The sequence below is a fragment of the Grus americana genome, chromosome 15 (genome assembly GCF_028858705.1).
Source record: "Grus americana isolate bGruAme1 chromosome 15, bGruAme1.mat, whole genome shotgun sequence".
Taxonomy (NCBI): domain Eukaryota; kingdom Metazoa; phylum Chordata; class Aves; order Gruiformes; family Gruidae; genus Grus; species Grus americana.
Genome location: NC_072866.1, coordinates 6,906,213 through 6,931,379, shown reverse-complemented (window position 1 = coordinate 6,931,379; position 25,167 = coordinate 6,906,213). Strand labels below are relative to the sequence as shown.

General features: G+C 38.8%; 1 protein-coding gene across 7 annotated transcripts in view; it reads right to left on the bottom strand.

Moving 5' to 3' along the window:
* Positions 1–7,351: 7,351 nt before the first annotated feature.
* The window catches only part of CLEC16A (C-type lectin domain containing 16A), a 96,416-nt gene continuing 78,600 nt past the window's right edge, over positions 7,352–25,167 (bottom strand). For 3 of the 7 annotated variants that reach the window (XM_054843013.1, XM_054843012.1, XM_054843014.1), the window contains one exon: positions 17,425–24,425. In XM_054843013.1, coding sequence (XP_054698988.1) covers positions 24,085–24,425 — 341 coding nt within the window. In that variant the 3' untranslated portion in view covers positions 17,425–24,084. Of the gene's footprint in view, positions 7,898–7,991; positions 8,140–14,419; positions 14,607–16,396; positions 16,602–17,424; positions 24,426–25,167 lie in introns of those variants that run through there. The other 4 variants (XR_008579403.1, XR_008579404.1, XR_008579402.1 and 1 more) reach the window with 4 other exon arrangements.

Sequence of the window (25,167 nt, the reverse complement as noted above, 5' to 3'; positions counted from 1 at the left end):
GGGGGGGAAAACAAAGCAAAAAAAACTCCCACCCCATCCCATCACTGAAACTTGTCAGAGACTTAGAGGAACTGTGCAAGGGAACGGCAGGGAACTACAGGAGAAGCAGTGGCACAGGTGTGCAGAACACTCTGAAAATGAATAAACCCCAGGGGTGGCTTTCTAGATACAGTCAGTTCCTGACTTTTGCTGTTATTATCATTCATTTTACTTGCCATCTCACTCATATTCTTTTGGTAGTGCTGTCTTCTTAGAAATATATTCAGTAGTTTATTCAGTCCTGCCAGGGAAGAGAAGGGGAACAGAAGCCGCCACCACCTGGAGGCTGAGCAACTAATCTCTCTAAAGTATTTGTAAGATTACAGAACTGGGTTTTACAGACACCTTTGTAGGGCTGCCTTTCTATTACATCCAACATTATCAACTCAGTTCTGGTTATGATACTTAGGCTTAATTCCATAACCCATGTCGAGTGAACACTTTGGTATCACCACATCAGCATGTAGTGTCATATTAAAGGTGAAAGTAACTTCTGTGAAGGGTGCAAGGCAGGGGAAATTAGGCCATTTAGTAGCATCAAAGTTAGCATTACCATAACCCATTCAGGTTCAAAGCTAGCCAATATAAAAGGTATCTATCTAGTTTGTTGGGAATTCAAAGACCACATTAAAAAGGAATAAATATATGTTTTAATATTTTCACAGGTGGTTTAATAAAAAAGCAACTTTGAACTGAAATAACTTTGAAATGACATACCTATTTCAGTGGTGGGCATGCTACAGCACAGTCTGCAGACAAGATTTTCACCACCTGTGGACTCCTGTGTTTTGAGTCATTAGCTGCTGTAGCTGCATCAGCAGAAAGCTAGAGGGTGGATCAGCAGAGTAGCAATTTGTAGGAGTTGAGCCAGCTCTGAGTTCAAACTAGGTAAAATCTTAAATTGCTGTTCATCACTGACTTTGTTGAAATCTCTGAAGTGGCAATGATAGTTTCACTTTTCATTTTCCCGGTTCAGCTGTTGTGCACATCACCAAGGGAGGAGCTCAGTTTCTATTTCTCAGCAATAGCCTCTTCACTGTTAGGTTTCCTGCACTCCAATGAGGAATTTTTCCAAACTGCAGGATTCTTAAACATTTCCGCAAACATTCCCAGGTTCCTCAAGAAAAGCAAGGACATTGACCACCCACATCTATTCTTGTTTGCAATGGACCAGCAGGTGCAAGGCCATTCCTTCATAGCAATTGTTCAGTGCAGTGGGCAGTTTTAAATGTCTTTATACGCATTCTTCACTTTGCTGAAACAGCCCAAAACATATATTTTGTCATGGGAACCAGCAAACTTCCATGACATAAGCACTGTGTTCAAAGGTCACTGGCAGGGAATGCATAAAACAGACTTCCCCCTCCCGGCTACTTCAAAATACAGAAGTTCTGGTATTTTAGTTCTGGACACAGTTCCATTTATTTGAGCTAAATTTATGTCTGGTGTTTCATTTGTTCTCACTGATGGACTAAGCATGACAAAAATACTCCTGCTAACAATTCCACATGAGCTACTTCCACTTTTTTTTTTTTCCCATCTGGTATATTTTACTTTTTTGTACTTTCAAATCCATCTCATTTAATCAAAACTGGTTGCAACACACACAACCCAAAAAGAGTTGCATCAATATATACAAGGACATGGAAACCTGCAAGATAAAGGCAGGTGCAAATGACTTTTTAAACCATTTTCTGCAAAAAAAAATATATTGAAATGACACGCTCCTGAATATAATTTAAATTTAAGCTTCTGCATGACTAACTTGACATTAAAAGTCCATCTCTTGAACACAAATAGTGAAATAGTCACCTATAGGATGAACTTGCAGGCATGGTCTGTTTCACCAATGGACAAAAAAGGATGATTAGATACTTTTTCCATTCAAAAAATGGTTTGGGGTTTAACTAATTTATTTTGGCAGGACAAGCAGTCTGTAGTGGGTATTACTGTCTTGATGGTATTACTGTCGTGATGCTTTGAAGAACACTTTTTTTTTCCATATTCCCACAGAAAATCATTTGAAGGACAAAAAAAAAAAAAAAACCAACCCTTTGCCTTTTTATGTAACAAATGGCTATGGACTAAACCAATAAGAGGGCTTAAAATTAGTGCTTCTAATGTGACCACTGAGACATTTCAGACTTAATTACATGTGAGGCAGGCTTAACCACCCATTTCTCTCCAGTTTCACACAAGCAATAATTGCCCCTGCAGCCACACTGCAACATTGTAAAATTAACCACATCCTAGAGGAGCTGGAAAAGAAAAAAGGGAAACAAAACAGACTCCAGAGTATCTGTCCAGGCAGAACAGGCTCACTGATTGGTCAGCAGGTCTCCCTTCTGCAGTAAGAATTAGAACCATTCAACTGAAGTCAGAGTTTTCTGTACCAAACACCTAAAGCAGGTAATGATCTACTTCCTCATTTGCCTTTCCACTTTAGCTCTTGTTGACTTAGATGAAGCCAGAGATACAAAGAGATTATTCCTGAGTCTGTATGTACACATGTACTTATGATCATCCTTATTAATCTACTTTCTAAAATTTTTTTTAAGAAGCTGTGGAGATTTTACTGCAAGCTGTAATCTTGTGCACCAAATGATATGCTACCCCAAGGCAAAAAAAAAAAGTGTTAATAAAGTTAGTGCGCTAATATAAACCCAAATAAATAGCCTCTATTAATAAAAATGTTGAAATTAACCCCACATAAATCTTACACCTGGATCTTACGTTAGAGGCTACTGACCATACCGTGGAAGCTGGAATGTGGTTCTGTTTCAGTATGGCTGGACCACTCCAAACATGCTCCTCTGACAGGCAACAAATCCTTAGCGAATGAAAGAGATAACAGAATACTTTTCGCACACTTAGGTCCTGTGAACGAAGACAGCAAAATATACACACTTAAGTCCTGTAATCAGCAGGGCTATACATGAGCTTATCTGTTAAACACAGAGCTAGGATACTGTGCAGATTCAAAGCCCAGAGGTAGCAGAAAATTCCAGGAGTTTCCTGACATGGTAGATAGTACAATTCAGGATGCCTCTGCCTTGCTGCAGTGCTGCTCAGCACTATGATACTCTTGCATAGGGAGATAATCCCCTCTCATTTTACAGCCCATCTCCGCTGCATACTGTTCAGAGTGTACAGCTCCCAACCACCTTCCCACTACTGCATGTTCCAGACCGTCTCTGGAAGCAGCATGGAACAACAAGCTGCTTTGTTTGCTCCAAGGTTGCAAAGTTCATTGAGGGACATGTACTTATTTTATGCCTTGTACATATGGGTTTTGTTTTTCCATCTTAGCTCAAGCACGTTAGGTTACAGATTCCCACCTTATTCTATTTCTTCACTGCCTGCTTTCATATAACAGGAACAGGATTTCACACTGCACATTGATCCATCCTCCCGAGTCTCCTGGAATGGAGGAGGAAAACTAACAAAACAAGGTGGAACTGCTCTTTGTTGCCTGCCAGGTTAGAGTTTGCTAGAGATCCTCTTGGTTCACTATACAGAAGTGATTATTGGATCTACCACCTAAAAATAAAACAAAACACCTTACAGGAACACGTTACTGTGCAGATAGATTTCTAATTGCTCCAGAATGAACCCTCCACATTGTGAGCCAAATGCGTCTGAAAGGCTGCTGCTCTCTCAGCCAAAGGAGTGTCTGAGTGAAGAGGTACAAGTTTACTTCTCTGAGTGAAGCTGTATACAGCTGCAGATCTAAATCCCAGTGTAAGCACATGAGTGCATCTTTACAAAGGCCCAGCTCAGAGGTTGTGGAAGTATGTATGTTTTTCATTTTTCTTTCTTACACTGAAACTAAAAAAAAACAACAAAAAACCCCAACCAACAAAACAAAATCACAACAGTAAACTAATAACTGTCCTAGAACTCAAGCCTGAGCTGTATCTCAAACACTGACAAAGGCAGTGTATTTTGCTGTTTGTACTGCAATGTCTGAAAATTACCCATTTGTGGAACTATCTATACTTTAATTCTCAGAGTTGAGAAATACTGTGGTTTTCTTTCATATTGTTTCCCTAATCTAGAGGCAATTCAGAGACATGGAGACTGCATGTGTAAACCAGAATAACGAGAGCTAACACAGACATCTCCCTAGCCAGAACTAAATCTGTCCGTTATGTCTGCCTGCATTTCCCCTCTGACATTTTTCAGAGCAAAAGTGTATCCTACTGAACTCTGAAAGACACCTCGTGCCTCTGGTCTGGTTGGATAGAAGAGCTAACTTCTTGCAAGATTTCTAGTAGAGTAATTTTGGCTGAGGTAGGTTTGCATAAAAGTTGCTTAATACACTTTGAATGAAATACTGTCTCATTTAAAAAACTGAAATATCCATTTCTCCATTTCCATTTTCTCCATCAAAAAGCTTGAAATCATATATTTTGTTCATTTATTGTCCCCTAAAATACGTTGGTTTAGATTCATCATATGTAACCAAATGACGAGTCATGTTTGAAACTTACCTATAGCCCCCTTTAGGCACAGCACTTTTCCCTGCATATGACATGAAATACAGTCTGCACAGGAAAGAGACATAAATGACCATACAGGTATGAAGACTTCTCAGCTACTATTCCTGTGAGGCTCTGCAGAAGTGTAGTTGGACTGACTGGGATCATCACTTCATGTCAACGTTAATATTTCTCTGAACTTTTCAGATTACAGAGGAGATGGGAAGTGGCTCTTCAATCAACTCTTGTTGGCAGCTGAGGCAATATCGCAGATGATTCTCATTCAGACCGGCTGAACAAACATTCTGAGTCTCTCCTATTGCTTTTCTCAAAACATCTATTTACTCATCATAGCACACCATTCTAAGGAATAGCATTACATGGAAGAGTTTCCTCATACATACTAGAAAAAAAATCTTGTCTAGAAGACGTATTTTAACATCGGATATTACATATAATCTCTCTCACTATTGGAAATACAGATCAGTCACCAGTAAAGGCACTTGCTTTGCGTTCAGTTCTTGAGTCATCCACAGACTTTATGTACAATTTTGAGCAATCATCCTGTGATATGCTTTCCTCATCTTTAATACAGAAATGATGCCACTACCTTACACTCAAGTCACACACGCTACCCTACACGCAAGTCATCACTGCAGACTGTAAACTCTTTGTAACAGGGTTCGACTCTTAATTCATGTCTGTACAGAACCTAGTACAACTCAGTTTCAGTGTCATCAGGGACATCTGTGCAATATAGTGGTGGAGAATGAGAAGTTCTTGAATCAGCTTCTGGTCATCCAGCTCAGAGTCAGTAAGGAATTAAGAAAGAATACAGCATTAAGTGTTTCAGGGCTTGAATTACACATTAATAAGGTTCATCATGGGACTATCCAGAAAATTCAACTGCCAGAATGAATGATACATTATCCACCAGGGAGCTGAGGAAATCCTGCCAACAGACAGGGGTACATTCTAACACCAGGCTAGGGTGACTTCTGCATTTGTTTTCTTGAAAATACTGAAAATCAACAGACTAGTTTCCCTCAGATACATTCACTCAGGATAATCTTTAAATTATTGTTCTAATACATACATAATGAGTGAGTCTTGGTTAAGTCTCATTGCTAATAGTGCCTTACAGGAGCTAGACTGCTGGCCACTTTTGGTTCTTCATTTTGGAATATCTAAAAAAAGCTTTACAAGGATTTTTTTTATTTCTTTCTGTATACAGACTTCCTGTTCCCACTCCAGTTGTTCTCAGCTGCTTCCTGAGAAATCTTTTTCTAAAGACAAGGCTCCACATGAAAAACTGTACAGAATAGCATACAGATACTCTGTGCAACAGACTGATAAGTGGGATTGTTCAGTTATTCTGATGAACAGTTATATATTGGATTTGAACTTTATTGTGGGTTCTTATGCTCATAGATGCCATATTTTCAGTACTGTTACTTATCAAGCTCAAGCAGTTGAAGATTTCTTCATGCTTAGCAACACTTAACACTTCCCTCCTTTGCCCTATGAGAGGGAAGTCTGTCACAGGCCCAACTCAGAGACAGCAAAAGGGAATGTCTGAGAGCTACTCACCTACACCAACCCTTCCACATTATTTCAAAATACATTTCCTGTCACTTTAAGCTAAGACATCTGACCGCCACTGAAGCAGATGAAAAGTGTTCACATGTTCCTTTCTAGTAACTCTGGTTTTGTACTGTAATGTCTTAAACTGTGTCATTTTTGCGGATTTTTTTTTCCCCCAAAATAATTGGGCAACCTGATGCTTTTGCAGAGATGGCCTGTACATCATACTGCTATGGCTGAATTTAAGGCAAATGGCTGAATTTAAGGCATTATCTTGCTTTTCCTATGAATTTTTTACTTTAAGTTTCATACTTCTTTTACCCTGTATGACTCTTAGAACAGTTTCAACATTCTAAGACTGACTCACACATTCAGTTTGACTTCTTAGAGGATAAATAATTTCCTTACTACCATTAGTATGAAGCAGGAAGGATGGAAAATATTCTAGAAATACTGGAGTTTTTCTTCTTCTTTTTTTTTAAATTACAAAGAAACCAGGCTTCTTTTCAAACATCAAAACTCTTACCACAAACTAATCAGACTGAGTAATTGTGAACCATTGCAAATTATGACCAAAACTTAAATCAAACAATCCTACAAGATAGGAAAAGACTTTTTTTCTTAGCATTTGGAAGTTGTTCAGATGACTCAGAGTTATGGTACAAATGAAAAAACAAATTTTTTTTGCAGTGACTTTCAAAGTTACAGGTACTCACCGAGAACTACATTCCTTGGTGCAAGCAATAACACTGGAATGATAATTTTAACAACATTCCTTTAAGACATGTAATTAAAAAGATTGTTAGCATCAACGTCAAAGTGCTTTACAAACATGAACTAAGCTTCACAAGGGCACCATTAATTGTTTGATAAAAATATATTTGAAAAGCGTGAACTAAGGGACAGGCTGATGATCTATCCAAAGTCTTATTAAGCGAAAGCAAAGGTGAAGCCTGCTGATGCCAGGATAACACACACACTGTGTACTCAATGTGAACTAATCTAAATGCAGCTATAGAAGACTCAGATCTGATTTCCCATAACAGGTCTGATTTTCTTTTCAGATTCAAAGAAAAAAAACAAACACAAAAAAACCCCAAACCCAAAACAGAGGAAGCTTAGCTCCAAGACTGTGGTTCAGAGAGATCTGTGGTTTTAAAGAATTTGACAAGTCCTATCCCCTGTTCCACCCCCCCACCCAACATCTAATACAAAGATCTGTTCAGGAACTCACAAATAAGTTTGCAAGACCTATTTCAACCAAAATTTAGCCGAGCCAAGCAAGACATTTTCCTCTAAAGCATTTTGGCAGCTACGTAAGAATTACAAGTTATCTAGCAGACAGTGGTTGCAAACAGCACTTTCGCAGGAAAGCCTTGAAGCTGATAAACTGTGATAAGCAAATTCAAGTGAACTGCATGATGCAGAAGCAGCAAAGCAAAAGCCGCTCACATCTTGTTCCCAAGAACTTTGGAATTAAGTTACACCCTTCTCACACCAGCAACAGGATTTGCATAGGATAATATGCATGTGGTGTAGAAAGAGTATGACTTAAATACAAGTGTGGCTGTGGACAGTTAAATCTGATATTCTTAGATATGACATATGTTTTTTATAGTTTTTTATAGTATCAGTTAAGTAACTGATATATTGAATAAAGGTCAAGATTTACATATAAAATGCTATATACTGATGTTTTTTTTTCTCTTGGACTCTCCTGTCAAATTAGCTATTATTTTGGTTCTTTGTATGACTTGGAAGTCTTCTCTCTAAAAACCTCAAAACTTTGATACCTGAAACAAGAAATAGTTACATAAGTTAATAAAGGGTTTCAACTTTCTTATCAGAGAGAAGCCCAAAATGGAACAGCAGCCAGGGAGCACATACCTTTCAAGTCATCCTCTTGGGACAGAAGGCCAAGGAGAATCTTAATTCGCTTTCTGCTTTGACTAAGATCTTCATTTTGGTCCTGTAGCATCCCCATGGCACTTTGTATGCAGGTCCTCAGGAGTACAATGGTGTCCAGGATTTCACCCTTCCCAGGAACAGTGTGAAAACAAGTTCATTGCACTTCAGTTTTACACCCTTGCCCCCAACACATCCCTCTTAAAACAATTATAGTACTCTCTAGAAAGGGCCTGTCCCCCTGGCATCCCACCTCCCAGTTTTCCTCTCATCTCAGGCTGCAAATCTAAGTTCTTCTTTTGGTATCAAGTACACAATGCAACTTCTGTGGCCCTTTCAAATTGGCATGCCCACAGCATTTGTATAGACCCCTACAGGGGAAAAATTCAGCAGTTCAGGGAAAACAGGAGAGCAGACTTTGGCCTCTTCAGAGATCTACTTGGTAGAATATCATGGGACAAAGCCCTGGAAGGAAGAGGGGCCCAAGACAGCTGGCTAATATTCAAGGGTCACCTCCTCCAAGCTCAGGAGCGACGCATCCCAACAAAGAAGTTAAGCAAAAACACCAAGAGGCACCTGTGGATTAACAAGGAACTCCTGGACAAAGTCAAACAAAAAAAGGAAGCCTACAGAGGGTGGAAGCAAGGGCAGGTAGCCTGGGAAGAATACAGAGAAACTGTCCAAGCAGCCAGGGATCAGGTTAGGAAAGCCAAAGCCCTGATAGAAATTAGTCTGGCCAGGGATGTCAAGGATAACAAGAAAAGCTTCTATAGGTATGTCAGTGATAAAAGGAGGATGAGGGAAAATGTGGGTCCCCTCCAGAATGAAACGGGTGACCTGGTTACCCAGGATATGGAGAAGGCTGAGGTACTCAATGAGACTTATTTGCCTCAGTCTTCACTGGCAAATGTTTGAGCCACACTGCCCAGGTTGCAGAAGGCAGGGACTGGGAGAATGCAGAACCGCCCACTGTAGGAGAAGATCAGGTTCGAGAATATCTAAGGAACCTGAAGGTGCACAAGTCCATGGGACCTGATGAGTTGCATCCGCGGGTCTTGAAGGAATTGGTGGATGAAGCGGCCAGGCCACTTGCCATCATATTTGAGAAGTCCTGGCAGTCCAGCGAAGTTCCCGCTGACTGGAAGAGGGGGAACATAACCCCCATTTTTAAGAAGGGTAAAAAGGAAGACCCAGGGAACTACAGGCCAGTCAGTCTCACCTCTGTGCCTGGCAAGATTATGGAGCAGACCCTCCTGGAGACTATGCTCAGGTACATGGAAAATAAGGAGGTGACTGGTGACAGCCAACATGGCTTCACTAAGGGCAAATCACGCCTGACAAACTTGGTGGCCTTCTATGATGGGGTTACAGCATCGGTGGATAAGGGAAGGGCAACTGACAGCATCTACCTGGACTTGTGCAAGGCATTTGACACTGTCCCGCATGACATCCTTGTGTCTAAATTAGAGAGACATGGATTTGATGGATGGACCACTCGGTGGATAAGGAATTGGCTGGATGGTCACACTCAAAGAGTTGTGGTCAACAGCTCAATGTCCAAGTGAAGAACGGCGATGAGTGGTGTTCCTCAGGGGTGGGTACTGGGACCGGCACTGTTCAACATCTTTGTGAGCGACACGGACAATGGGATCGAGCGCACCCTCAGCAAGTTTGCTGATGACACCAAGCTGTGTGGTGTGGTCGACACGCTGGAGGGAAGGGATGCCATCCAGAGGGACCTGGACAGGCTGGAGAGGTGGGCCTGTGCGAACCGCATGAAGTTCAACAAGGCCAAGTGCAAGGTCCTGCACGTGGGTCAGCGCAATCCCAAGCACAGCTATAGGCTGGGCGAGGAATGGATTGAAAGCAGCCCTGATGAGAAGGACTTGGGGGTATTGATTGATGAGAAGCTCAACGTGAGCCGGCAGTGTGCGCTTGCAGCCCAGAAAGCCAACCGTGTCCTTGGCTGCATCAAAAGAGGCATGACCATCAGGTTGAGGGAGGTGATCCTGCCCCTCTACTCCGCTCTTGTGAGACCCCACCTGGAGTACTGCGTCCAGCTCTGGGGGCCCCAGTACAGGAGAGACATGGAGCTGTTGGAGCGAGTCCAGAGGAGGGCCACAAAGCTGATCAGAGGGATGGAGCACCTCTCCTATGAGGACAGGCTGAGAGAGTTGGGATTGTTCAGCCTGGAGAAAAGAGGGGAGATCCAGGGAGATCTAATTGCGGCTTACCAGTACCTGAAGGGGCCTTCAGGAAAGATGGTGAGGGGCTGTTTATCAGGCAGTGTAGTGACAGGACAAGGGGGAATGGGTTCAAGCTGAAGGAAGGTCAATTTAGATTAGATGTTAGAAAGAAATTCTTTCCTGTTAGAGTGGTGAGGCACTGGAACAGGTTGCCCAGAGAGGTTGTGGCTGCCCCATCCCTGGAAGTGTTTAAGACCAGGCTGGATGAGGCTTTGGGCAACATGGTCTAGTGGAGGGTGTCCCTGCCCGCAGCAGGGGGGTTGGAACTAGATGATCTTTAAGGTCCCTTCCAACCCAAACCATTCAATGATTCTATGAGTCTGTGACCAGTCAGACAAAGCAAGGGGACTTTATTTTGAGCTTATGGTATGACCTATGAAAAATGCATGCCTATGCATACTGGAGAAAATGGCTTTGGTTTGAGAGATGTGAGCAATCCTAAACATTCAAAAGGTTGTTAGCGCATATGGAACATTATATGTCTGTCTTGTTAAAGATTCTGGAAACTACTGTATTCTTTTAAGACACTTGAGCTTTTTTTTTTTTTTTTAATGTAAGAAACTTTTTTAACTCTCATCCACTAGAAATGTATGTAAAAACTTCCCAAGGTGGTTATTCAGAAAATAAGACCCCAAGATGCTAACTTCAAATTTTGCAGCAGACTCTTCTGTTTTACCAAAATTATACATCAAGTAGCCAACAGTTTTGGTATAAATTCTTGAAGTCACTCTGAAACATTTAAATGGCTCTTAACATGTATCACTGTCAGCAATGTGAGAACCATTTAGGCCATAGGTAAAGTACCTCCACTCTGCCATCTTATGGGAGAGTGCAAAAAGGTGATGGCCAGAGTTACCAGGAGGTAGGAACAAAATAATCACACACAGTGAACTTCAGGAACTTGCTCCTTTTCATTCTTGTCTTGCAAGCATTCAGCAAGATGTGCTCATTTCTCAGGTTACTGCCCCCTGCATCTAACAATTCTCATTTTGCTTGTTGGGACCTTTTTGAGAAATAGGAATAATGGATAGAAAAAGGCAGAGTTCATTCTACTATTCGTGATTTTTCATTTTCCACACAGCCTCTACAAAAAGAGGTAGAAGCAAGCCAGTTGCTCTACCTTTAGCCAAGCCTCTATCCTAAGTTGTAATCCTCACCACAGTTACTACTTGCAATGCCATTGGTTTAACTAATTGGGGAGGGATGTGTTAGCTAATAAGCAACAGGTAAATCTCACATTTAAAGACAATCCCTCTGTAACATACTCATTTCATTTAACTTTAGAATATCAGACAGAAATCATAAGATGTGCCAAGGAAGTATTCCCAAATCATAACATACCCCAAACTGTATTTATATAGATTAACAGATGTATCAAATAAGGTAACAAATACTGGAAATACAAGGTTAGATTATGACTGTCCAGCTAGATTTTTTTTATGGTGTTTTGCTGGGCAGGTTAGAGAAGGAACTGCTTCTTTATCGGATCCTAAGCCTCCCCTTAGAGCTAGAAGCCAGCAGTTTCACCAAATCTGAAACATTCAGGTGGTAGACCAGCACAATTTTGAATCTACTTTGAGGTCTTGTTATTGATGCTTTTGTTCTTACTCATTGGCAGCCGCCCCTCACCAGATGTGCTACAACCACCACTTGTGCAATTTCTCCTGTCCCATGATGGACGCACACCTAAAAGACAGTTAACTCCACTGAACAACATGCCAGTCAAGGTGCACCTGAACAACAGTTACCTACATCTGCGATGCTGCGCTCTCAGTCCCCAGAAAAAGAGGATAAAGATCTTAAATAGAAACCAATAACAAAACACCAAACCATTTCACACGCTGAATCAACAGTGAGTCACAACACTCCTAGACTCTGACTAACAAGACCAGAGAATGAAGCAACATTACAAAGAAAAAAAAAAAACCTCCTCTATTTAGTATGGCCAATAAAAGGTATTCTAAGAAATAATAATGGGAAACAGTAGCTTTTTTGTTCAACTGTCAACTGCATTGGTGATTTCTTGAGTGGTGTTTTTTTTTTATATTTATTTATTTTAATTTTTATTCCCTGGCAAAAACCCTCTTGTAGTTCATAAAAGCCAAGGGTAAATGTACTCATCCTCACATATCTTCAAAAACTGTTGAAGTTCTCACCTTAACCATGATTTGTCAATTAGTACTTGTTAGTAAGGGTTACTAAGAGAGATGCTTCCCTCCCAACGAGGATATATTCCTTCCCACCTCCAGTTTGTTGCAGAAGTATTAGGGTATTTGTTCACTTTTAGCCACCTAAAATTGAATTTCCACCTTCAGAATATTATCCTAAAGCAAAACTATGTAAATGATTTGCAATTGGGTTTGCAAGGGCCCAGAACTGGTAGGAAAATTTTGCAAAGCCATTTTCAGGTATTTAAAAACACCTTATTGCCTCTTGCAGATGAGTATTTTTTTTGAGCTTCTTGTCATATTTTCTCCTTTTTAGTACTTTCTCTATAGTTTAAACAAGTTGAGAAAGGCCTAAAGTTTTCCTCAAAATTAACTCAGAGAATTGTTTTGGTAGAAAAAGAAAAGCAGCTCTTCCTGAACTGCATGTTTTAAAATCGCAACAGAAAGTCCCTGTAATGGTTTATGTGAGAAAGGTTTTAAATCTCAGAGGATCAAGATTCTGCTCAATTTTACCAGCCTACGTGAAAGGATTACCATCTTCTTGTGATTTTTCTAAAGCCTTAAAACAAAACCAAACAAACAAAAAAATCAAGCTTAATTTCCACATCCTGAAAAACCCTAACTACATAAAAGCAGAGGATAAGGGCAATTAGAAATTTAAGTAATCTCCTTTAAGAAACTAGAAGATTAGATAAGAGGCTGACAGAATTTTCTATTATTTCCACTTTGGCCATTCTGCAGAGACTTTCCTTCTACCTTCTGACTTTAAGAAATTTTAGGAAGGACAGTTGTTGAAACTGAAACTCTGAATGCTAGCCACCAAAAAACCCCAGTGAATATACTCACTGTCGCATACTCAAAAAGCAAGCCTTATCTCTGTATGTCACCGGTCCTACCCACTACTCAAACAGGTTGTCCTAAGCATGCCATCTCCCTGCTGAGGAATCCACCTCCAAAGCTGTTTAGTAGATGTTAATGAGTAGTATTTCCTGTGCATGTTATTACTCATATCACCCTGATGTGTGACAAAAATTACATGAGGAACTCTGCTTTACCAACTGCATAAAATCTGTTGCAATGACAAGTAATATAAAGTTGCATCCTTCCTACACCTAATCTAAGACAAGATGCAAAACAGAGTCAAAGGAGCACTAGCAGCATGTGTGGTCTTGCCAACTCTTGTGATTTTATTATGAATCTTTTAAACATGGAAAGGTTTTTAGAATCCTAATATTGGAATAGTATTACCTGAGAACCTCATCTTTTACTGAATAAAAGCGTTTCTAGCCTTTGGGACAGGTCAGAAAAACAGGGATACAGAAATCTACTCCAAAAAGAAAAATTGAAATCCTCACACAAATGAGCATCAATAAAGGACTATACAATCTCTGAGTGAATTCATGCTGCTGTGAGAGATCCCCTCACTGATGAGACACTGAAGAATCATCTTCCAGCTCTTCCTCTCCACCTCTCTTAGCCTGAACAGGGACATCAAGAGGACTGGGGGCGAGGGGGCAGCAAAATGCTGCATTTGGTGGTAAGGCATACTCACCTACAAACAACTTCTGTCTCTAAACTATCAGAATTTGACGGAAGTACATGTCATCATCCACTGAGACGACTTTGGCTCCTTTTTCCCCTTCTCAGCAATATGTAATTTCAAAGACCTTACGTACTAGACTTAATAGTATATTGACAACATTATAGTATTAATTAGTAGTCTATCAGAATGTGTCAGAGGAGTAAAGCATGTGGGATAAGTGTGAGTACAGTAATTTTAGTTCACAAACAATAGCCAGGAGTAAGTCTGATTGTTATTGCATAGTCTATTGGCTTCTTTACTGCCTTTATTTAAGGGAGGAATGATGTAAGTCATTTTCCCTCAGCAGAGTGTTTTCAGTTTTTCAGGGCAGGAAAAGTGTGTGCACACCCATATTATCATTAGAACCAGGTTCTCTTAGGAAAAGAGACTACTTTTGTCCTTTGTAGGCCCTACCTCCCTCTGCTGACTTGAAGTTCTTTTCTCTAAGACGTTATGGTGGTTCTGCCTCTCTTCTCCTTCAGAAACTCTTTTACTTCTGGTAGCTCTAGCTGTTGCGGGAGAGCAACAAGCTCTGTCTCTGTAGTGGTGATATAGTCTGACTTGGCTCATTTATCCATCAACATGCAATTTCAAACAGCAGCTGGAAATAAAGAGCAAGTTAGCATAATCGTGTAATCAACTTTTCCATAATCCCCAGTTTAGTCACTACTACCAGATCAACACAATCCTTCCCAGCCCTTTAGTAAAAGGGTGAAGTTGATATATTTGAAATATTACTGCAACAACTACAGCTTTCCAAAAAGAGCTTGTGGGGACGCTGATGCTGGTACATACACTGAGGTAGCTCAGATTTCAGTTAACTTCTTAGCTTCTTGCAAACTTTTCTTCTATTGCTTTGACTTCCTATAGAAGTCTCACAAAGTAAGTCATGTTTACAGCCCATTTAAATCATTGACAAGAGCCAGGTTGTTGAATTAAAGAGCGAAATGTTTCCTGGGAATAACTGACCCATTTTGGGAGAGCAGCAGAGGTAGGAAGCCTCAGGAAGTACTACTATTAATGACTGTACTAAAATGAACCTCCTCTCCAAATTTTGTAACAATTGTTTTAATAAGTTTTCTGGCAAGAGGCTAGAATAAATTATACTCTTTGCTCCCGTGCCAATCACATTAACTCCTGCAACCAGCTTAGCTCAGACAACTGGGTCAATACAACTGTTCATAGTACTCATTTAATCTACATAAGTTTTAAGTGTACCTTGTTGTTTTAGACATTTTTCTAAGCTTTTCAGCAGCCTAAATCTGCTTCAAATAAATGACCCCAAAATGAGGACAAATTTACACAAAGATGTCTTCATCCAATTAACTTAAAGTCAAAATTTATTTCTGCAATAAAACAACAGCTTGTTTTCCCATCCTGTGTCACAATGTTTATTGTATACTAAAGCTGAGAAAAATGACGTGTAACTAGGAAACAGAGCCTGAGTATTCCTCTGTCCTTATCGGTCATCCAAACAGGCCAAAAAAATTATACTGTAGCCTATGTGAAATATAAACCTTTATTTGGGGGCAAGACAGTGAGGATGGAATGATGAGATCAGTATTTTCCATTAAACAAGCACAACATTTCTCAGCTTTGTAGAATGAGTCTCTGAGGACAGGCAAAAGCCTTCAACGTATTTCAAAAGATCTCATAATCTAAGCTTGAATAGTAAGGCATTTGATAATCTAAACATTTCACCTCCATTTAGAGAGAAATCCATTTTAGAGAACTGGATTTAAGAAAAAGCACTAATAATTTTAAGACCTAGACATGTTTGTAGATAAGCTGTTGGTAGAATCCTTGAACTAAAAACAGACACACAACTAAACACCATCCAACCAGACTGAGTTATTCCCCATCAGCTCAACTGCTTTAACTGTGTATGATAACTTGTCCAAAACCTTTCTTCTAATTTTGCCAGTGGACAGTTGCAACTCCAGGTGTTGCAGCTCTTACCACCTCTCCTTATTTGAGTGATAAAAGTTACCAGCTTAAAGTTCAACAGAATTTTCAGGGAATACACTCACATAAGCAGTTAGCTGGCATTCCCAGTTGTATGCATCACATATTCAAAAAGATCATCAGGAAGTGTCAATACAGCTTTTATCTTGACACAAGCTTTAACGTGGCAGCATAAAAACACATTTAGGGATGCAATTTCTTCCCCCCTACCAGACAGCTGCATCCATGCAATTCCAGTGAACTCTTGCCTTGACATAGAAACAAACCAAGCAGTTTGATATCTTTATTCTTCGACACCTAATCTCCAAATTCTGCATCTTTACTTAGACAAGAGTTACTGTGATAAACACATATATATTGATGCCATTTCACTTATTTATATAACTATGCTGCAATGAATTCTTAATGATAAAGATGTGGATTTACCTATTAAAGGACTGTTCAAATGGCTGCACTTATATATTCACAGCGACTAAGAGTGGACTAATACAGCATTGCATTTCTGTCAAGTTCATTTTCATCCCAGTCAGAATGAGAAGACGGCTTGAGGCTGTGCATTCATTCCATCTCTGACCATTAGTAACGCAGGGCAAGATGCTGAACCTGACTCAATGTCCAAGTCTAAAAAGATCTTGTACAGAAAACAGAGGAGACAAGACAAAAGGCTGCAAAAGTTCTGAGGCATCAGAAAGATAAAGGAACCACAAAACAGTTTCAAACAAAAAAGGGAACTTCCTGGCCACGAATTATCCTTAAAGCAGTATTCTTGGCATGATGTAGAAAGTCTGACTGTCAGGTGCAGATTTAAGCTCATTTTCCCCAGTACACCATGTTTTAATATTTGCATCTTACAGAAAATCACAGTGTTGTCTCCTACCTATGATATCTAGCTTGCTTATTTCACAGTACAATGTGATTTAATGTCTTCCTAAGAAAGCTTCTGAAGTAATGCCTAGTTTGAGAAATAACATTTCACAAGGAATGTATATTGACTGTAATTAATTCCTATAGATGGAGAGGCTCATTAACAAGAATCCAACTAATAACTTGGTTGGATTTAATCCATATACTGAACTGGCAACATGCACCAGAGAAAAGAGGCAGAGGGTGCAAGGATATATTTGGGGAAGAAATCACACATGACAGGCACTTCCAAAGTGGTTCACAGACATTTTAAATGTTGCCCAGCCACTCTTAACCCTTGGTCTTGTCTACTTTCCATCACCTCCACAGGCTTCTTTCCTGCTCTCACTCTCATGGTATGTCTTTCCTGCATACACAATGCAAAAATACCTTGTCTGTTTCAGTCTTCTGCTTGAAGATTAAAATGCCTGACATTTACATATGCACACCATTCTTCTTAACAAAAGCAAGCTTCTGCAGATTTTCCATTTCACTGTTATTGAATGTCCTTGTGCATCAAATCCAGCAATAGAACATGAAAGGGAAGGAAGTTTTCTTAGTAACACCATTTTTATTGCCAAGTTCCATTTACAAATAAAGGTCTATTGTTCATTCCTGTTCAGGTTTTCAATAGCCATGACACATGATTAATGCCAGCAAATACAGACTCAGCTATAAGAAATCTGGATTTCAGAAACATACACCAGTATTTTCCAATTTCACTCCCTTCCCAGACACTTATTTACATTTTTCTTTGAATTAACATAAGATATTGTCACATTTACTCCAAACATCTAACATAACTTACATTAAATAATACTTATTGCCTGTAAAAAGACATTTCAGAATTCAATTCACCTTGAGTTTGGGCTTTTTTCCATGTAGATGTAAGTGCATATTCAGGACTTCTTGCTCCCCCCCGCCCAATGAAGTACATTTCAGATACAAATTTATTGAAATATATATTTCACGGGAGGACAGTCCTTCATGTCATTAAATGCTTTATGTAGTGTTTAAATCCCAGGTACATTCATTCTTCTAGAAAAATACATTTCCCCCTCTTTGCACTTAAAACAACAAAACTTACAAAACAGCTCAAAATGAAGTAAAAACTTTGCAACAAAAATATCAACACATCTTGTCACAAGTGGAGATGCTTAAAGTTATTCCCTAAAAGTTTAAAATGCTTGCAGCAGGTCCCCTAGAGCTGTAACAATGTATTATTCAGTGCTATCCCTGGGTGAAACAAAGCTTCTAGAAATTCTAATAGTCTATAAATTTGCACACTCTATCTATTCTCAACACTTTTCAAAATTATCTTTGTGTTCATTGTAAATATTTTTGCCACAGTTAGTGCTTAAATACACCCAAACACAAAACCTCATTCCTTCTCACCTCCTTATACGTACCTAAGTTATCAGATTGCAATTACTGTGTCTTAAACTCATAGTACCCATAACCAAAAGTAACAGAGAACAAGAAAAAAAAGAATCTCATGTATCTTAAGATTACAATCTTAAAAGAATCCTGGGAACACTACATACTAGTCTGAACCTTATTTTACTCTAATTTTTGTCATCAACAACTATTCTTAGTCATTACCTGCTTCTTAAGCCCTTTTTAGTTTTGGGTTTTTTCATAAATGCACTCCATTTATTTATGCTAACAAGACAGTCACAACAATGACTCAAGTTTTTCCTTTTCATATTAAGAACCAATGAATTCAAGTTAGCAAAACCATAAAACAGATACCACCACCGTGCACATTTATTAGACAAGCAAAATTTAGCCTTACATGTATAATACATTAACATACAGAAAATACATATTTTATAACACCTTGCAGAAGAAATCAAATCTGAGCAATGCGCAAATCTAGAAATTTTGGGAGATCAAAATAGGGAAAATTCTGTACAAATGTAATATAAAAATATGTTTCCATATGAAAGAACTTCTCTTTGAGACTCAGTCCAGAACTGCATCTTCCATGTCTTTTGCTGCTCAAAAAATCCTGAGCAGCAGAAAAAAACCCCAAGCACTTCTGCCCTCCCACCCCCTAAAAACATCCCACCCTAGCAAGCCCTGCTTGGATCACAATCTGCTTTTCAGAAGCCAACAGGAGACAGTAAGAGTTACTATATTTGTTTATAATTCATGCTGCAAATGTTGGGAAAGGTCAGAGCAACAGAGCAGGCAAGCACAGGAGAACCACTCCAAAAACTTCTACGCAACAGAAGTGCAGCGCCCAGGTTATCCTAGGATAGGCCAGTGATGGTTAGTCAGTGACATACCACAAAACCTCTTTCAAGAAGAATGACAGCAACAGTTAGGAAGAGAATTTTCAACATATATTTAGATGCGTAACATTAGGCTGCCTGAAAATAAGTAGGAGACTCATCATCTTCGAGGCAAAATGCCTAGATCTCACCAATACCCCCATGTGAAGTCTCTTTGCAAATCTTCGATTCAACTATAGGACTAAAACACTTAGTTTCCTAGGCAACAGCTGCCTCTGCAATGTTCTTTTAAAAGCAACTCCCCATTTAACTTTAGCTGGCTAGTGAAGACAACATCAGAATGTTTAGGATGGTGGGGGTTTTTTGGAAGAGTACTACACGCAGGTTAGTAAAACTACTCGTTAGGCTATTCTGTAGTTATCTACCTATAATGTGTGTGGCGAAAACTGATTACACTAGAGCACTGACAGCACCATGTGATTAAAGTGTTTACTTTTATGAAGTGGCTTCATACTTATACATAGTTTGACCTGCTTGCCGGATAGCTTACCTACATCTTCAAGCACACAGTTTTAAGTTTAATTTACTATTAGCAAAATGACACTCAATAGCAGGGCAATTATTAAATTCCTAGATTGCTTAAAGTAATCATCCCAGACCACTTGGAGTAAGTGCGGGAATTATAGTCACTTGTGTCTTACTGCATAATTCGAGAAAAAAACCCCAAACCACAGTAATTTCAATCCTAAAGATTGCTGATTTTGCTATAAACAAACTATTTTAACCATCAGTTTTAAAAGTCTATGTATAAGAATACTCCAAATCCACAAAAGGAACATTATTTTCTCCTGTATTCTGTCTCTACTGGGCAAAGGGTTCATATGAATCACTGGACATTGACTTAAACTCTGAATACTGATCTAGATTTGAATCTTAAAAGTCTGGATATGGAAGAAGAGTTTTTAAATGTCACATACCTGTCCTTTAGCAACAATATTGCAAAAGAGTAAACGAATTCTGGAAGATATTCCCAATTTTTCCTCACCAAGTGACTTCACGGAAAATTCCAACTGTGTTGTAAAGTGAAGAACGTTGAGGAGCTTCTTTAACAGGTGTAGTATCTTTTTTTTTAAGCTCAGCTTAATTTAAGGAAGAGAAGTCAGAATTTTAGTTTATCATGAATTAGCAGAGGAGAATACAAATGAGATCAGTTTATACGAGATTGTATATAATTCATGACTCCACACACAAAATACAGTGTTTAGTGTTAAATATGTGTGACCACATTTCTAATTAATTTGGTTTAATCCACAGAGCTTATAAAATGATGTGCAGGAAGCTTAACCTTTGGTTTCTTTCTATATCACAGAATTTCTGCAAAACAATTTTTCACGCAAGTTTTACACTGCAAGCATTACTTCCGTGGTGAAGCAGACATTAGAACTGGGCACTACTGTTTCCTCCCTCCTCTCCTTTACCAAATTACTAAGTGTATGCTGCCATTACTCTCTCCACAAATGAAAAGCTCGAGTCTTGCTTCTTGTTGTACACTGGATGACAGAAAAGCAAGAGGGACCAGCAAGAGGCAGTAAGACCTAACAGTGATGGCAACACATAGTTCTGTTAAACAAGTAATATCTTGGTAAAATTTTATAAGATGAGACACACAGACCATAAAATAGCAAAGTAACATTCAGTATGCCTTGGCTTCTTTGGCTTCTCTTCTCAAAAGGAAGAGAATAATAGTACTGTTTTATGTTAACAGAATATGGCTGAAGATAGGCATTGCCTCTACAAACATTGAGAATTTAGTATCTCTCCAAAATTTTGGCATTTTTCTTCAGAACATTTCTACATTTATTTTAGAGTGATTCTACCTCCCCTCTGCAGTACTACACTGAAATAGTGAGCCTTTTGAATGGTCAGTTGTTTAGCTGCTGGTCTCATTTGCAACTTGGTATTTGGTTAAAAAGGGTGATGTTACACTGACTCAAATCAGCTTTTGTTTAGGAAAAAAGTTACATTTGTGGCTGGTGTGCTAATGCTTTCTTGGTTGAGTTTCCTTTTTACAATGAAAGAGGGATAAGGAAACAGGCCTTGAGTTCTTCTGATAAGGGAGAGATAGATACGATACTCTTCAAGGAATTGTAGATTAGTAACACCAAACTTACAGAGATAAGACTGCCGATGACAGATTATTTCAGCATCTCCAGAGCTTTTACATTCTTAAGTCTCCTAATGCAGCATGAAGCACAATCAAATTGTATACACATATGCCTTAATGTTAGAAGCAAACAAGTCAACAATCAATTGCTTCTGTGGCATAACCATTCAGCTATTAAGGTTGGTCTGTACGAGTTGTAGCATTTATATAAGAACACAACACTGGTAGAGCTGGTGCAGTCAGAGCTTTCCTAGTGTAATTCCATCTTTGCAGAGAGCTTTTGAAAGAACTGCTGAAAGATATCCCACCTTATCACCCCTTGACCAGCAATGCTCTGCCAGCAGCAGACTAGACAGTAGACCTTAGATACTATTATTAGGAAAATGGAAGACATCTCAGTCATTTCCTGTGAAGCTCTCAGTAGACAACTCATCATGAGATTTAAAAGCCACTCAAAGGCAATGAAAAAGCACAAAGTCAGCTTTCCTTCCCTTTGTCCCATCTCTTGTGCAATATGGCTCAAGGGTGAGATTATGCATACCTATTAAAAATTCTCTTTGTGCATAGTCCTAATCTTGCTAGAACTGAATTTGAAATTAGATAAAGATCAAGGTTTTCCTGTCCAAAATTAATTCTATTCAAGGGAACTCAGCCTGCATAGTGGCATTTTGTGTAAATTAGGTCAAGAGTTAAGGTTAACAGCTAACATAATGCTTTCAAATTAAGTAAGGCATCATATTTTATAATGATCTTCAGAATATTACTGGGGCTACAGTGTAACACTGCAACATACTATAGAAAGCAATCAGTTCAGCTAATAAAAATGTATGTGGTCCTTGTGCCCAAATTGCTACTGATGTCTAGGCTTGTTCAGGTACAGGTACATTAGCTGCAGTGTAAACTCACCCTAGGCATATGACCAAAAAAAGGTAGGATCTTACTCCAGCCATGCCAAATTCTCATCCCATACCCACAGCAGTGCTTAGAACGCCTAACTCTCAGAATTCATTTAGAATTTGGGCCACTGTGGAGTGGTCAGAATATTGGTTAATTCAATTTGAGACAAAGTAGAAGCCACGGAAAACTAGAAATCAACAAAACTGCATGCAAAAGCTAATAAGGTAAGAAAAAATTGCTGGTGTTCAATAGCAGACACCTTGTATACACATTTTACAAAGATTAAGTTATTACGTGAAAGAAAAGGGAAAAAGTGAGCAAAGTTATACTTGTGGATTAGTCAATCCCGTATATAAACATAACATTTAGAATCACTTCAAGTATTCCATCTGACAGTCAGGAAGAGGTATTATAAGAGACTGGGAAGTAGGTAAAAACTTTTCAGATTCACCTAATTGATATGAAGTCAATGTTAGTAGAGACAGAATGAGGAAACAGATTGCAGTGATGACTGGCATCACAATACCAAGTAAAGGAAACGGTAGTCTTCAGTCTTTGAGAGCCAGAAAGCACTGTGTTATGTGCAGACCAATAATGACAATCTGCTAATTTTCCTATTAATTTAAATTAACACAGATGGAAATTGTTGAGAAATGTTAAATTCCATTCATGTTAAATTACGTATCAAATCCGCAAAGAACATTCCAAACTTTAATCAACACTTTTCCACTACTTTCTGTCAACTTGGTATCAGGATCTAGAAAGCAAAGTAAGGCAAGCATAAACTCAGAATCACTTTTATGTATCAATGTTGTTTAACTGTGATATTATCCCAGATAGGAAGAAAACTACACAATACCTTTTCTTCTGACTTTCAGATTTGCAAAGGAATTATCAGTTAGCAGTGGTGACCCTTCTTCCTACATGAAGATGAAACATTTGAAAAACCTCCTTAGAACAAAACTGCTTCCATCTGCTTCTAGAAGTTGTCCTTCAGTAGAAAGAATATCATCATTCCTCAGAGGTGTAGCAATTTGACTGTCAGAAGCAAACAAACAAGCTATAGCAATCTCCTAATACTTCATGTTCCTCTGTAGCTGGCTAAGCAAAGACTAAAATAGTCTCAAAAATCCCTTATGTTAATTTGAATAAGCATCTGTCATTAAATTTCAGGCTTTTACCTTTTAAAAAAAATGGTTGATATATATCTTGCTTTGAATTAAACCTTGAAATAAATATTACACATGGAAAATACCATATTGAATTCTGGAGTCCTACGAAGACACTATGGAAAGCAGCCAAGCCTGCTGGTATCATGCAGACCTCCAAAAGATGAATGAGATCAGGATTTAAAACCAAAAACCAAACAAAACCAAAAACCAAACAAAACCAAAACTGAAAAAACACACCATGTCTCAAATGGAAATGTTATTTTGGTACTACAATATATAATTTTTTTCTGGTCAATGGTACGTCTCCAGTTTCAGAGAAGTAATGATACAATATCCTGAAGCCAGGAATCCAAAAATTTCTTCACTTTGCCATAATACTGTAGACCTTTTACAATTAACTTAAGTTCCTGCAGCTGGAACTCAAATAGAAAGAAAGTAGGTGCTCTGAAATACTTTCCTGTTCTTGTATAACATAAATTGGTAGGAAACAACCAGTCCAGATTCAGAAGTAGGTTTTTTTTTTTCGGTTTTTTTTTTTTTCCTTTTTTTTCTTCTCCAGTTGAAATATGCTGAGCATCTGATGTTTACTCTAAAAGTTGCCCACATTCTCTTTCATCAGTGGGCCTCCTCTTGTGGACCAGATGGCCTCTCAGACTTCAAGAAATATCTGCACTCCCAAAGAGGAAACAATGAAGAATTTGGTTGCATTTACTTCACTGTTTATCAGTCTGCAGGTTAGCTTTAGTCAGAACATTCTTCCTCTACCTCTTTTACCTTGCAAACTTCAACTTCAGATTGCAAAGAGGACTGAAGAATGCAGCTGAATGTTCGAATGCTGTGTGGATCGACTGGTGGCACTAGTGTAAGTGACTCTACACTTAGTGCATCTGTATTGTCATCTGTTATTAATGATATTGTGGGCTGCTGTGCAGGAATCAGGCTAGGAGATAGGTTTGCCGTTTCTATGTCACTGTTTTTTACAGCATTCTTGCTGGACTTTGAGACAGCTGAAAGAGTTTCATCAGTCAACATCGTCTGACCAGAAATGGTCATCTGAGGCTGCTCTGGAGCTGAAGCGTCATCTAATAAAAGAAAACACCAAGAAACAATCAATATTCAACTTGGTATGTACATTAAGTCTAGCAGTATACTATTATTTATGAATATTTAAGAATAATTGGGTGGAAAATACAGTTCTGTGAAGCACTATGCTTACACATTCACTTTTTAGTAATTAGAAATAAAACAAAATATTATGAAGGTGTAACATAAAATGCCAGCAGGAATCTGCTCAAATTAGGAACTGGAAAAATTTACACATTTAGTATTAGAATATGCAGCAATATCAGAAATATTCCTAGAGAGAAGAAATTGAGGGGAAGAGTAAGAAAGCCTCTCCATTATTTAGTATAGACTAAAATGAATAGCCACACCACACCAGGAAGCTCTTTAGAAACAATAAATTTAAAAAAGAACCCCTGTATATCTAGTTTTCCCAAGAGGTGGCTTAATCCTTACAAAAATTTGGAAGTCCTTCTCTCACTTCATTCTCCAGATTTCACATTTAAGTGACACCTCAACCACAGAAAGCAGAACTATGGAAGGAGAATAGTGTGCTTACTGTAACTGAAAGGTGCTGCAAAATATGCCTGTTTTTATACAGGCTTGTGTTATACGATTTTGTGTGTGTGTGTGTGTGTGCTGCTAAGCATGGAGCATACAACACAGATAAAACTGGGAATAAGCATTACATACAACAGAAAAACTGATATGCTACTACACCTTCCCACACAATGAAAAAACCCACCATGTTAAGAGCTACTT